Consider the following 15920-nt stretch of genomic DNA (forward strand, 5'->3'; position numbering starts at 1 on the left):
TTACAATAGAATCAACAAAACCAAAACCAGAATGTGTGCAAAACATCTGGACCCAGTTTTCAAACATGGCACAGTCACAGATAACTAACTCCTGCTTCAGGTTGCTTATATCCAGGGGCGGCTCTAGACACCAGCGCAAGCAGCAGGCGCGGGGCGCCCGGCTCGGGGGGCGGCATTTGCCTCCGCTCGCTCCTCCGCGCATGCCTGTGCGGCGGAGCGAGGAGGGGACGGGCGGACCTGGCCATGCATGGCGCGGCGCCGTCTTCCGCTCCGTCCGTCCGAGCTCCCGCAGGAGCGCAGCAGCGGCGGCCCGTCAGCGGCGCCCGGCGGGCCTGCGCCGCGGCCATGCCGGCAGGAGCAACGGAGCGCTGCCGGAGAGGAGAGCGGCGCGACGGGAGCGCTGGGACGCGCGCGGCGCGCTTGGGGCAGCCTACTGTCTAGAGCCGCCCCTGCTTATATCAACACTTAGTGCATCAGTGGAAATATTATGCCCCTATATTATGAAGTACAAATGTTTAGATTTCACATCTTATCCATTTGCCATTTGGGCCCGCAATGTGCATAACAATAAAGTCTTGAAATAATACTATATTTACCCTCAAAAGGATGCCAAATCATCCCTAGATTCCATGCAATCATCTAACTAAGATGAGCTGTAGTGAAAAGCCCCACTAAAATGAGCATTCTAATCTACTGCCCACAGCTATTGTACTGCACACTGGATATTTTCAAAGCGCTTAACAAATGTTAACTAATTATACAGGTGCATGTCCTAGGCAAACCACACTAAAATAATGGGGGGATTAGCTCTCAATGGACAGATCTACTGAGGAAGTTCTGTCTCTTTAACTAATCTTAAATCTGAATTTATCATATAATGGTGCTAGAGTGGCAGCCTTGTAGACTGAAGTTCTCTATGTATTCAAGAGTCCAAAAGGAAATGAGTAGTAGCAGTGCAAGCTTCTCCACACTGCCCATCAATATACCTCAATCCTGACACAGAGGGATCATCTGTAAAGATGAGAAGGTAACTCACAATTTGTGTTCCCTGTGTGCAATAGAAACATATTCAGAACTGCCAGGGAACAATTTAAACATTGTCTATAAAGCTCAAAAAGCCTGTTCCTTAATTCATACCAAGAAAGATCTGAAGGCATGCAAAAGTTCTTGCAAATTAGACACAAGTGTGACTTATTTTTTTCAATAAAGTGTGTGTGTGTGTGTGTGTGTGTGTGCACGTGCATGTGTGAGTATAAACACTGTGCCTGATCCTGCAGTTCTTACTCATTGACTTCAGGAGCAGTTTCCTGGAGCTATAGGATCAGACCTTTGGTTTTAAGGGTTTTCTCTGTATACACCTCTGTATTTTCTAATTAAAAAAATAAAAGTTGTTCTAAGTGAGTCAGAGAATTTTCTTACATCTAACTTAAAATTTCTCAACAAATATATTTCTAACTTTTCTCAAGTCTGTACGGTGACTCTTTAATTAACTGGTTCCAATAAACAGAGAACAAACATTTCTTCATCACCCGAAAGATTCTATAAGCGCAAGGAACATTTGCCTTGCACAGTCAAATCTAAACTTCAGGTCCATGGCGCAAGTACCCTTCTTTCATATGCATGAGACAGCATGTGCGTGTGTCTATCACATTCCTTACTAATAAAAAGCAGTTATTGTCCCAAGGGGGAAAAGAAAGGAAAACAGCTTTACATGTTTCTTTAGGAGCCATTCAGCGCTTGCTTGTAGCAAGCTGGCTGGTAGAACGTAGAGACTCCAGTTGATTTTCTCAGCATGCTTCTCCTAGTAGGCATCAGGGTAGTATCAGTGCTGTGCAAGGAAACATAAAAGGGGAGGCAAGAACCTTGCCAACACTTATATCTTCCTGAGCATTAGAATGAGCAGGTGATGAGTAGTGAAATAAATAACAAAAGAGTAGCTGCAAATAATGTTTGTAAAGACTATTGCAGACATGTCAATAATTTTAGATCCATAAAATAAGGGCGTTGGGGTCAAATGACTTACCTTTATTCAATCGCCCCACCACTGTAAATTCAAAATACTTGCTATTGTCATCTGAAGAATATAAGCCAAATATGGTGGCTGTACTCTTTGTCTGCAATTTGAACGTTGAGAGCACATAGACTTCATTCAATGTAGGATCAGCAAGCGTTTGCTGTAGAAAGTTTACCAGTCTCTGGCTGGGAGATGAAAGAAGATCAAAAACTGTAAAATAAAAGGATTTGGGAAGTTGGTAGGTAAACTGTGTATCAAATCATAATACAATAATGACCCAAGAGAACTTCATCTAATATCCCTCAATGATTTCTCTTTGGGGGATAGAAACTATTCTTTGTTGTCATGGGGATATTTTAGCAATTAATCCAAATTCTCTCTGACCTGCAGCTAGAATATATAAAGCAATTTTTCACTCATGACATCAGACTCTTTACGGTCTTTGTTGTCACTTATTTCATTTTAGCAACAGTTGTTAGCAAGCATTATCTATTATTGCTCAAATACTAGCATCTTTTATTTTTCAATTCAAATTATTACAATCTCTTAATGCAGATTTCTAAAATTCATCTTTTTAACAGAAATCTCTTAACCCACTGTTGTTTTTATAAATTCAGACCCTGTCATTCATGCTCCAATCAAGTCCAAGATCTAAAGTCGAAATTTGCATGTAAAGAATTTTCAGTGCACTGTACTGTACAGTACAAATATTTTTGTTTCAGTTAATATAGTCTACATAGGCAGATATCTAATATGATATAAATGACTACTTTCTTTGCTGACTTTCCAGAAGGCTAAAAGAAGACATTTTATGTAAATAAAACCCACATTCTCTTCATAGTACTGATACCAAATCAAGGCACATCTGAAGGCATAGATTAAGAAACTGAAAGGAGTGACATAATGAAATCTACTTGAATTCTCTTTAACTTTTAAAGAATGCATATAGACCTTTTTATGATATTCTATGCTTCTAACTATGTCAGACTATCTCTCACTTTCTTTTTTAACACAAATCACACTTTTCTCAATATTTCCAAATCTTTGAATACATTTTTCTAAGACAGAATTGGAACAGAGGCACACTTTTCTGTTGACTAAATATTGTTCTTTTACTATGCTGGTTAATTATTGCTGCTTTTAGAGTAATAAATATAGATGGGAAGGAAAAAGTTAATTAATGCCTCCAAATCAATGATGCTACTAGAAATCTTGCAAATCTCAGACATAAACCAAATATTAATAAAATTGCACATTTCCAGTCTCCTCCTTATAAGAACTAATTACAAGGGAACCACTTCAGTAAACTTGTGGTAGTTCTGTTTATTTAGTCACAGTGCTGTACATATGGTATGCCCTTTTAATAGCTCCATTATGTTAGGGCCATATTACCCCACCCTCACTAACATGAAGACAAAAACTGGTGGAACTCAATGGGGGTTTAAGATGGGGTACACAGAAGAAAGGTAATAGCAGCTCTGTAGTATGCTCTGCCTCAGTTTCCCAAGGTTATAATATAAAGTTTGGGCTGAAAAGGTCAGGGACAGGTAGGCCTGCTCTGCCTGGCCTCATCTCCTATAACTCTGTCCCTCAGTTATAACAATTTTGACTCAGTCCACATTATTTTTCAAAGTGACCGCTCTGTGTAATGAATTTGACCTACTCCACTGAATGCACCTTTCCCTACACCTGGGGCAGCAGTTGTCTCCAGGGCAGCCAACAGAAGGGACTACATGGGAACACAGCTTCCTCCAGGATCACATGAAAACACCTCAGCTGTAAGGAGGCACTGGGATTCCATGGTGCTCCCAAGTTCTATGCAAGTCTAAGGATACCAGCTGGGTTAGAGGGCAGAATCACTCCCCATTGCATTTGGATGCAAATGGAATTCCCCCACAGAATGAGGAAAGAAGGAGGTTGTCCCCTTATAGGCAGCGGCCTTTATTTCTTATAAACCTATTGAAAGTTGCACCAATATTCTACTATTTAATGGCCTGATTCTTATGCACCTCAGTCTCCCACTGACTTTACTAGGTGTTTATGGTACACTACAAAAGAAGGACCAGGCCCTAAATGTACCCAAGATTTATTGTCGAATACCAGAGAAATGAATGTCTGAGAGCCACCTCGCAAAATGCCATTGCTAGCATTTAATTTATATCCAAAAACAATTCATTATATACACAGGGCAACCAAGAAGGATTGAGCCCTCACTTCTACTGAGATCAGTGAGGAGGGACTGACACCTCTTCACATTCGGCCCATAGAAAGCAGCCACATAGCCCCAATCAAAGACAGAAGGACAACTCACAACTTCATACAGCAAACTCTTGCAGGCGGTAACCACCCAAAATATGCAGCTAAATCTTCTAAGTTATAACACTGGCATAGAATAGAAATCTTCTAGGTCTGTTAAATGCTAAACCAGTTATTGAAAAGGGAATATATTAGTAAATAGCTCTGTGTCAAGAGCATATTTTATATTAGCTAATTTCTTATGAGATGAATTAAGCTTCAGTTTATTCAGACATTTAAAACTAAATCTGACTTAATTGTTGGTAAATGAATATATTACATTAGGATATTTATGAAGTATTTAGAAATTCTGTACATGTTTGATCACTTGAGGCCTGCTCCTGAAGTCTTTTTACTCAGGCAAAATGCCCTTTAAAAAACATTTTCATATTTAAAAGATGTATTTGAATTGTTTGGGTTCTAATAAAGCACAATGTCTTAGCATTGATGGGATTCTTTTGGAAATAAGTGCCAAATCCATGTATCTGGGATGAATTAGAATGAATGTCCTTTGACTTCAATGCAGATGTATCACTGTGATCAAATCCATCCCTGGTGTGAGGCACTCACTTGCTAGCAAAAGTTGCTGGCCGGGACAAGCGTCTACCCTCCTACAGGTATGTCTACACATTTAGCGTTGTTCTCTGGATAGAGCCAGCTTTGGGGCCCCAGCAAGCCCATGATCTGGTTGGAAGGAACAAGAAGCTATGTAAAAGAGAATCACACTTTCATTTTATGAAAAGTTATCTGCTAGCCCCTTTCCTTGGACTTGAAAACAAACTTATGGGCAAATTGCTAGAACTGAAAGGAACAAGCAGCAGATCTCAATACATGCAGCCAAACATGCCCCCAAACACATACACTCTTTCATTCTTTATTTAAATGAATCAGTGAAGTTGTAGGGGGAGATTTTGACAAACTAGTAAAGTGCCTGAAACCACTATGGCTTATTGCTAAAAGCAGCCAAGTCAGCAGGCTGTAAAGTGGCCATGTAGGGAGCTCAGCTTGACCAAGGCAGAAGGGGAGGGGGTTTTGGATGCCACAGAAAGGGCAGCTTGACCCCACGTCCTTCCTGATAAGAATTGTGTTGAATTTGCTGATACATGCATTTTAGAAGAGCAGGATGTGCCCCAGGAATGTCTATTGGGGCCTCAAGGCTGCAAACTGGAAAAACCCACACCTGGTTAATCAATAATCGGAACCTCTTGCTTGACCATTGAAACTGCTAGCTTAACGAATGTTCTTTAAGGGACATGTCATCGTGTTACTAATGTATAAAATAAGAGGGAAGAGTTGGGGAGGGGGACTCTTCAGGACTGGACTCTCCCTCTGGATGCATCTGGTGTTACCCACCGGCAGATGGGCTGCTGCTGTGCCACCCGAGAGCCACACTCAGCTTCAGTAATTATCGAGAGTTGGGGGTGTTTTACTAACCTGTTGCGGACTTGTGTAAGTGCTTTAGACTAAGTAAAGTTTAGCTTTAAGTGAAAGCACTCCTGTGTTGTCCTGTTTGTGTCATCCATCTATCGGTTGGACGGCCGTGTCTTCCCTGATTTATTTCCTGACACCATCTCGCATAGAGTAAAAGTTACCGAGAGCTTTGGGTTGAAAGAACCCCAGATAACAAAGTTTGCAGCATATCCCAAGAATCATCTTACTAACTCTTTTTCCAAATTCCTTAGGATGGACCTGTACAGTGCAGCGTGATAATGTTGGAGGGGGATCATCTACATTTGAAGAGAGTGACAAAATATTGTTTTGGAGGCCTGCACAAAAATGTTAAGACTAACTGTGCACCTGGGAGTTCTCAAAGAGACGATGTGAGGTTCTTAACGGAGAAAGGAGCTTGGGAGAATGAAGGCAATGAGGGAAGCTATTGAGGGGATCAGGGAGGAGACCAGCAGAAAAGGGCTCCCGTCTAAGGCAATAGACCAACAAAGTGTGTCAGACAATGTGGACTTGTAAGCAACAGATGCATCACCATGATGATTTGAAGGAAAAGCTTTTATCAGTTTTGTAGGTGTTACTTTTCAGTTTCATTGACTGTGCTCTTGTTTTTGTATTATGAGAAAGTAAATCAGGAATTTCTATTTTCTCTTTATAACACCCATAAATGTTGTACACCTCAAGTTTATCTCTTATTGTTGCCCATTTAAACTAAACAGTCCTCTTTTTTTCAGTCCATTTTCATATGTAAGTCTTTCCAGGCCTCTAATAATTTTTGTCACCCATCTTTAAACCCCTTCTATTTCTGTGAGATGCAGTAATCAGAATCAAACATGTTATCCCAGATGAAGGCATACCAATGTTTTACTTAATGGTATTATAATTTTCAGTACTATTTTATAATTCATATTTCATGCATTCTAATATTTTGACTACCATTTCCCACTGAAAATAAATTTTCATTGGGCTGTCCACTGTGACTTTCAGATCTTTTTCCTGTGTGGTTACAGTTAATTTAGAATCTAGCAATGTGTACAAGAAGTTCAGGTTATTCCTTCCACTACACACTACCCTGCACTTGTCAATTCTGGATTTAATCTGCCATCATGCTTTGTTAGAGCTGTTTGAAGTTGTTTTTTTCAAATCAGGACTAATCTAAATAATTCTGTCCACTGAAAATCTTCCTACATCACTGTTCACCCTCTTCCCAGATAATTACAAAAACATATTAAACAACATCGACCCTAGGATGAAACTCTGGCCCTATTGAAATCAATGGCAAAACTCCCACTGACTTCAGTGAGGCCAGAATTTCATCCCCAATATGGAACCCTGGGGCATTCCACTGTTAACTTTTTGCTATGTCGACAATTAACAGTTTATTCGTACTCCTTGTTTTCTGTCTCTGTTGTCAGCTTCTAAACCATGACCATATTTTACCTCTTACTTTTGTAGATACGCTCAAAGAAGTCTAGTAGATTTGAGAGGTATGATTTTCTTTTTGCAGAAGCCATGTTTGTTTGTCCCTGTCATATTGTGTATCCAGATGTTTTCTAATTCTGTTTTTAATAATCTTGTTTTTTCTGGGAGAGCACTGTAAAGGACAGTACAGTTTCATTATTATTGTCATTAGCAGAAAGACACGTGCTAATTTTTTTTGTAAGTAATTATCTTCTTGTAAAGTAAATCTAAAAATGTTTAAAATCCCCTATATGCCTCTCAGCCTTGGTTGTTTATGAGAATGTTGTCTAGTATATTATCAAGACGATGGAGAGGACTGAAAAGGCACAATGGTCCAAATGCCTCCTTAATGTAAACTGGTGCAATTCCCAGAGTTTAACTGCTACACTCAAGCTAAATTTGATCCAGTAAAAATGCTAATGTTGTTGGACATGTGGTATGTTTGCAGCCTAAACATTTACTGAAATAGAGTGGAGCACTGACTTCCTGTGTAGTATACTTTTATTATATAAAGCCGTGTTTCTTAAATGGTGGGTTGCAACCCACCAGTTGGTTGGGAAGGTTCTAGATGGGTTGTGGGCCTGGTTTAGAAGGGAGGTCCTGGTTTGAGGGAGGGAAGAAGAGGCCACCCATGATGAAAGGGTGGCCTGGCCAAACCTGAGTGGCGTTGCAGCCCAATGAGCCAGGTTGCAACACCCAGAACAAGTTGCAGAGCCCAGCTCTGTAGAACAGGAGCAGATGCTGCAGGGTAAGTGCAGGGTGGGCTAGCTCTCCAATCCCACCACCGCAAAACCTAAACCTGGATTAGGTTTGCAGTGCCAGCACGAAGGGTGCTACTGCAGGTAGTGAGCGACTCCTTGGCAGGGTAAAAAGGAGGAGGTGGCAGAGGAGAACGACTCTGGCCTATGATTTTGGGCTCTTCCACCCAGAATTTGGATCCTGGGTGCACAAGAAAAGACAAAAGGCAGTTGGTGGGTCACCTTAGTAAAACATCAAGTTAACTTCTGATGTAATTACTTTCTATCACTGGTATCTAGTCGTGTGTTATATTCCATTGTTAAAGGAACATTCATGCCAGGATTTCAAAGTGCTTCCCAGACATTAATTAATCTGCAAAGCACCTTTCTGAGGTAGATAAGTGTTGTGCTCATTTTAGAGACGGGTAAATTAAGGCCATGCCTACATTACAAACTTTGGTCAACACAAGTTACATCAGCGTACAGTCGCTAAGGGTCAAGTTCCCAGCATGCAACTTTCTCTATTCCATAATGCCACCCATATCACATAATTTTCAAGACTTATTTAAAAAAAAACACATGGCATTTTTGGTGTCTGCCATCTCTGACAGAAGCATGGAGCCCACAAAGCTCTGCACTGTTCTCATTAATGGTGCAAATACAGGACATGTGATTTTCCTGTATTTGCAGACTCTCAGGAAATACTGCAACAACAGGGGACATGAGGATTTCTTCAGGGATAGTTTGCTAAGGAACATAGTGAAAAACAGTTCAAGGTTGTCGGTGGTATTCACGGAGCAGCTGCAGACGACGAAGCACCACTTCTGGGCCCAAGAAGCGAGCACCTACTGATGAGATTGCATCGTAAAGCAGGTTAGGAACAACAAGGAACTTCCAGGTGTGAGAGAGTCCACATTCCTTCATCTATGTGCCAAGCTTGCCCAGTCCTCCAGTGCAGGTGCATCAGAATGAAAGCTGCATTAACAGTGGAGAAATGAGTGGCAATCATACTCTGGAAGCAACACCAGATAGCTACCAGTCAGTAGGAAATCATTTTGGAGTTGGAAAATGCACAGTGGGAGCATACAAATTTGTAGGTCCATTAAATTTCTCCTGATCTGGCTCTCAGCAATGTGCAGGACATAGTGGATGGATTTGCAGCACATTAGGGTGACAGACAACATGCATAGCCCTATTTTGACACTAGCCCACCTTGCCATAGTACATGAACAGAAAGGGGTACTTTTTTATGGTTATGCAAGCACTGATGGATCACTGGGGATACTTCATTGATATCAGCCTGGGCTGGTGACAGATTACGCTCACATCTTTAAGAACTCAGGACATTCTTTCCCAACCAGCAAATTACCACTGGTGATATTGAAATGCCAGCAGTGATTCTAGGGGACCTAGCCTACCCTTTGCTCCCTTGGCTCATGCTGTGCACTGGCCACCTCAATAGCATCAAGAAAAGAGACAACTACTGGCTCAGCAGGTGCAGAATGACAGTTGAATGAGCTTTTGGTAGATTGAAGGGGCGCTGATGGTATTTACTCACTAGAATGGATCACAGTAAGAAAAATATCCCAATGGTTATAGCTGTCTGTTGTGTCCTGCATAATAACTGTGAGGCAAAGGGGAAAAATACTGTTGCCAGGGTGAAGGGGGAGCAAGCTCTGACTTTGAACAGCCAAACACAAGGGCCATTAGAAGACCCAACATAGTGTGGTACACACAATATCAACATTTGGTCTATATACAGGTCTTGGGGGAGAATTTGAATCATTATTCTTCTGGCTCTGAGGTAAGAGGTTGAAGGAGGCTTTGAAAGAGCACTTTAGTGGTCAGGCAGAGTAGTGTTCTCTGCTGGACGGTTCTCTGGGCCTGGAGCTTTGGGTGCTGCTAAAAATTGTGTAGTGCTTGCTGCACAATTATAAATATGAATGAATCTTTACCTGAAACAATGATTTATGTGGTGGCTGTACACTTATAAGTACTGTTTGCTTTAAGTACCAGTGTGCATTCTGCGGTATTTGTTGTGAACTAAAAAAGATAATTTAGGTCTCCAAAAATATAACTTTGAGTGGGAAAAGCAATGCAAATAAACAAAGTGCAAAAAAACCACAGGCAATGTAATACAAATGTTTAATATGAATTAATGGAGTAGAACTTTAAAATTGGAAAGGGATTGAACATTTCTGTCCACTTCCATGTACAAATGTAGTCTATTGTGGCTTCACATACAACAACCATTGTTCACATTCACAGACCTCTGAGAAGTGGTGGTTTTCCTTGCTATCCACTGGCATGGAGGGGTAGAGGTAAGAATGCAGCCCATGATGCCATGTGGCATATTGGGGTGTGTAGGGCGCAGCACCCATGGATTTCTCCAAAGACTGCACAAGGTGGAGAATCTGGGATTTCTGGAACTGTAGGTCAACCAGGATCTGCAGCATTTGGATTTGCTGCTTGAGAACATCTATTATGTCCTCGTGCATTTCCCTTTCCTTGTCCTGCTGGGACTCTTGCGCCTTTCTTCTGTACTCCTTCCTTCTCCATGCTGTCAGTCATATTGGCTTTCCAAGCCCTTTGCTCATGGTCCAATGAAGCACTGACTTGCAGATCTCACTGAACATGTCCTCCCTAGTCCTTTTCTTTTTCCTCATCAAGGTCAGGTGTTCTGCAGGTGTGTAGGGGCACTGTAGTCCCATAAATACTTTTAATAAGAAATGATTATTGACAATTCAGCTTTAGAGACCCTCAGCACAGCACTGCTCTCCAGCCCCAGCCACGGCTGTTCTGTTGCATGAAGCTATAAAATTTCACTCCCCATTCCATGGACCCAATATAGGGCAATGATACTGAATATTAGCCCTATTCTCCACAAGTGGTGGTGGGTTTAGATGATCTCTCATTCCTGAGGATCACAAGGACACAGATGCTACTGGTGTCTCAAAGTTGACCAGGCTTGTATGCTGTTACCCTGTTTACTGAGATGATGCCAGACAAACTCATTGCAGAGTGCGGTGGAAAAGTGTCCTACTACAGAGGAAAAAATAAGACAGCCATCGCCAGAGACCTTCTGGAAAGGATTGCAGAGTATCTCCATGGAAGTCTCTCAGGAGGACAAAATGGATATTTCTGTGTACATAAACAAACTGCTCCACATGCTGCCCCTGCTTAACTCTACATGGGAATGAGAGGCAGATGCCAACTCTATCTCTGTTGTACCTCTACTGCTTCTCATACAAGTAAAACAATGAAAAATCAATACCTTTGTCTTATTAACTTATGGATGTGCCAGGTGCCATCTTTAAATTTAAACACTGTAAGGAAAAAATGCATGCACACACTTACCCAAATTCCCTTCCCCTCCATCAAGCTCACCCCGCTTGCCTGGCAGAACTGGCTAGACTGTGGTGGAGTCTCAAACAGGTCCTGGATTGCTGCATGGCCGGACACTCCTTCAATGTCTCCCCCGCCACACCCTTCCTCTATACTGTTCACGGCAGGGATCTCTGTCTTGTGCTCCTCACAGTGGTTGGCAAGGTGCTGGTGGGGTCTCCACCAAGTACGGCATGCTGTTCATTGTAAAAGCGGCATGCCTGTGAAGCAGCACCAGATCTATTGTTGGCTTCCCTGAACTTGTGTTATCCCTGGCAAAGTTCCTTCACTTTCACACAGCACTACTGCTGATCCCTGGGTACGCCTTTGCCTGCATCCCCAGTGCAATCTGCTTGTAGATATCCATGTTTCTATGGCAGGTCCATAGCTGTGCTTGCACAGGCCCAGGAGATCCAAAACCAGGCAGGAGTGCGTTTAGTCAGGGCCACCCAGAGGATTCCGGGAGCCTGGGGTCTTCGGCAGCGGGGGGGCCTTCCGTTCCGGGACCTGCCGCCGAAGTGCCCCGAAGACCCGCAGCGGGACCCCCCCCGCCACCGAATTACCGCCGAAGTGGGACCTGCCGCCGAAGCGCAGCCCGGTCTTCGGCGGTAATTCGGAGGCGGGGGGGCCCCCACCGCGGGTCTTCGGGGCACTTTGGCGGCGGGTCCCGGAACGGAAGGGCCCCCCGCCGCCGAATTACCGCCAAAGACCGAGCTGAACTTCAGCAGCGGGTCCCGCTTCGGTGGTAATTCGCCAGTGGGGGGTCCTTCTGCTCCGGAGCGGAAGGACCCCCCGCTGGCGAAGACCGGGAGTGGAAGAAGCTCCTGGGCCCGGCCCTGCAAGAGTTTTCCGGGCCGCCTGAAGCAAGTGAAGGACCCCGCTCCAGGGGCCCCGAAAAACTCTCGTGGGGGCCCCTGTGGGGCCCGGGGCTTGGGGCAAATTGCCCCTCTTGCCCCCCCCCTCTGGGCGGCCCTGCGTTTAGTGCATGGAGCTGGCATGGTTGACTAAGTGGTTGCACACAACAAGGGTGAGCTGCTCGGTGTGCTTGCCAAGGTGAGCAATCAGGAAAAGGCAATTGGAAAACACAAGGAGTTCTAAAAAGGAAAGTGTCTTCTAGTCTCTGTGATCTCTCAGGGCAGAGGACTTTAAAATTGTGACCCCAGCGGTCACTGTCACAGAGAATGAGGAATTATGGGACAGCTGCTGGAGGACTGTTAGGGTCAACACAGGCCATGCAGCGTTTACACTTGCATTGTGTCAACCTCAGTAGCGACTGTTCAGGGAGGTGGGTTTACTACATTGCTGGAACAGGGCACTTAACGGTGGCCGGAGACAAATGTAAGCATGGACACATGAACAAGCAGATGGACACAAGGTGACTTACATAGACCTAATTTTATAGTGCAGACCAGTCCTAAGAAACAAAGAAGGTAAGTGACTTCCCCAAGTTCACACAAGGAGTTGGGAACAAATTCCAACTAGGAGTTCTAACTCCTAGTCCCTTCTGCAGTCACCAAACCTCACTCCACTTCTTGCCAATACCTTATAATATACAAAGGCAGCATCTGTCATAGTGCGGTACACACAATATCAACATTTGGTCTATATACAGGTCTTGGGGGAGAACTTGAAATCATTGTTCTTCTGGCTCTGAGGTAAGAGCTCTACCAATTGAACCACACTGGACCAGTAAGGAAACGTGTATATATAAAATGACCCATAGGAAATAGAAGAGGCAATGCATACTTACTCTAAATGTATACTTGGATATTGAAAGCCTATTTAATACAAAATGCTACTAGAGCCTTTGGAACCTGGCACATATACTTTGTCTACAAAACAGACTTTTTTTTTTTAAGTAATACTGAGTAAAAATAAGTCAATAAAAGTTAAAGGTTCAGCTTTTTAAAGCTGTCCAAAGGAAGATGTGTGTCTGTATTTTGAAAATCTCAACCATAATTTCCAGAGAGTGCCATCTTTTTGCCTCAGAAGCAAACATACTGTAATTATAAGCGGTCGCAGAGAGTACGCTACTTTACAAAGTTTAAACACAGCCCCTTTCCAAACTTATGGAAGAATTTCCCCTAAAGCAATCACATCTCTCAGTTACAAGGTTACAGTGTTCAAATCAAAACGTGCAAACAGGTGGATAAATACAAGTAGAGGTTACTGGGAAATTAAACAACACAGCATCCAGACATTACCAGTACATTATTCGTAATACCAAGTCAAATGAGTCATTTCTCAAATTCTCTAAGGAAGAATTTAACTTTCACTAACTTAAGATTTTGTTTCTGCTCCCCGCCCCCTCTCCCACATCACCCAGTGGTCAACTCAAGTGGGCACCAACTCTTAACATATTAAAGGCACTTTTGCTTTACTGAGCCTTCAATAAATTAGGATTTTGTTTGTGCCTGACACATTCATTCCTTTTGAGGTACTTTAGAGTAAATCATCATAAAACTAAGCACAAATAGAAAGAACTGTGCCTAGGTCTAATCCTTAGTTACACTGTCCTCACCTAGGTATGGTTCCTGTGTACTGGGACAGAGGAGAGAAGAACAAAGACTAGAAGATAGGAGATAAGAAAAACCCTACAGAATGTCACTAAGAGGTGAGAGATGTCACAGATGCCTGTGAAATCACGTGGTTTCCTCACATCTGGGTATCTAGATAAACATGATCCCAGACCAATACTGACATAGACACATCTCATCGCCCATTTAAAGAAACTTTCTTTTTTCTTTAAAAGTTTGAGACCCTGGTGCTTATCTATTCAGTTAATCAGCTTTGATTCCCGTGTCTCTGAATGAGACACTGTTCTGCTGTGCTACCTTAGCCCCTTTCACGGGTTAAATAATGAGCTCGAGATTTATTTGCGTTCGATGTACCCATCTTTGCCTCAGGGGAGCGATCCTGGGGTTTCTATCACTGCCTTATGTTTCCAGTCCAGACACCTGCTGTCTAGCACGACAATGCACCTCAGCAGAATAACTGCTCATCGACCGGAGGCGAGTCAGCTGGGAAAGCGCCTCACCTATTCCTATCACCGCCCCTTCGCGCGTCGGGCTGCAGAAGGGCCGCTGCCCCTTACCTTGCGGGGCAGGCTGGACGCCAGAGCCCGGGCACAACTGCAGCAGAACTTGCAGGAGCAGGACGGTGACTTGGCGCTTGCTCAGCATGTTCAGTGCAGTGGCGGGGGGCTCAGCCCAGACCCCTTCCCCGGCTCAGCTCCGCTTCTCGGCTCCTGCCGCGCCTCTGGGGGGGGAGGAGGAGAGGGATGCCGGAGCTGGCCCCTAAGCAGCCAGGGGCATGGAGCGCGCCTCGGAGGCTCTGCGGGGACAATCGCTCACTCAAGCTCGGCAGCCCAGGCAGGGGCTGTTTAACCCGGGGACCTGCTCCTCGTGCGGGGAGGGAGGGCGGAACTTCAGGAGGCTGCAGTCCATTGGCCGCAGGGTCCTTTCCCCTGGGCAGGCAGTGGCGGCAGCAGGAGGAGGAGGGCGAGAGGCAGGGGGTGAAGCCGGGGCGTTGTGCGGGACAAGCTGTGTTAGAGACAGACTGACACAAAGAGCTGCCCCGAGAAACACAGAGATCGGCTCAGGTCTCCCCAGCCCGAAAGGGGGAAAGGACTTGGCGGGAGGTTCACTTTTCCCCTAATCTCTTGTATTTCGAAAAAGAGAGGCCACAGCTTTGGTTGTTCTCTTTTAAAATAAGACATTAGAATCTGTACACTAGCAAAGACTGAAACCGAGCAACCCACAACTGATGCACTTACACAACGTTAGTGGAGCTTGCCTTAGACATCCACGGATGTCTTCCAACGAATTAACTCCAGTTTACACCAAAAATACACGTGTATCAAGAGTGGGACTCATATGGAAAAATAATTTAACCACTAGTCACTTATATTAGTATCTGTTCCAGTAAACCTAGATCCAACTGAAAGCATTAACCAATGTGGCCCTTAGATAAATTATGAAAATCAACAGAAATTAAATACATCCCTAAAGGTGACCTGCAAAAGATTTTTTTTAATTGAGCATAGAGCACTGTTGAGATTCTTTACTGGGGCACATAAAGGATGCCCTTTAAAGATTTCTTTGCTGCTTGTTTTTTACCTGAAGGCTGGTCTACACCCAAAAATTGGACTGATTTAACTAAATGGGAAATGGCTGATGGAAATTGTGTAGGTTGATTTCAGAATGTCTGAGAGGTTGGCATCTGTTTAGCTTAGCTTTTCTTAAACTGTTTCCAAAGTGTCCACAAAAAGGCATTGCACTGATTTAATTAATTCTGTTTAGAAAGTGGAGCAAATTTGTATTGCTAGATTGGCCCTAATAAGAAAAAATAGGAATTTTCAAGCCTGGTCTTCCATGGCTTTGCTTAGAAGACATGGAACCATTGGAAAAGCCCAGAGCTTGTTTAATGTGAGCTCTAAAACCTACATTGAGGTGGTGAGGTCTCTCACAAAGACTTCCTTTTATTCAATATGGTTATAGATCAGAGAAGTTGAATAAATGCTAAGGAAAACACAAATACCTGGGTTTTAAACCACCTAAAACCCCTCTCTTTCAATTAATTGT

General features: G+C 43.5%; 1 protein-coding gene across 1 annotated transcript in view; it reads right to left on the reverse strand.

Annotated features, from left to right (window-relative positions):
* The window catches only part of THBS4 (thrombospondin 4), a 70975-nt gene extending 56451 nt beyond the window's left edge, over nt 1-14524 (reverse strand). Inside the window, exons 1-2 of the mRNA XM_039545270.1 lie at nt 14432-14524; nt 2024-2224 (exon numbers count right to left, since the gene is read on the reverse strand). Coding sequence (XP_039401204.1) covers nt 2024-2224; nt 14432-14519 — 289 coding nt within the window. The 5' untranslated portion in view covers nt 14520-14524. The remainder of the gene's footprint in view (nt 1-2023; nt 2225-14431) is intronic.
* Between the last annotated feature and the right edge of the window lie 1396 nt (nt 14525-15920).

Source organism: Mauremys reevesii, linkage group 6 (assembly GCF_016161935.1).
Source record: "Mauremys reevesii isolate NIE-2019 linkage group 6, ASM1616193v1, whole genome shotgun sequence".
In the NCBI taxonomy this organism is placed as follows: domain Eukaryota; kingdom Metazoa; phylum Chordata; order Testudines; family Geoemydidae; genus Mauremys; species Mauremys reevesii.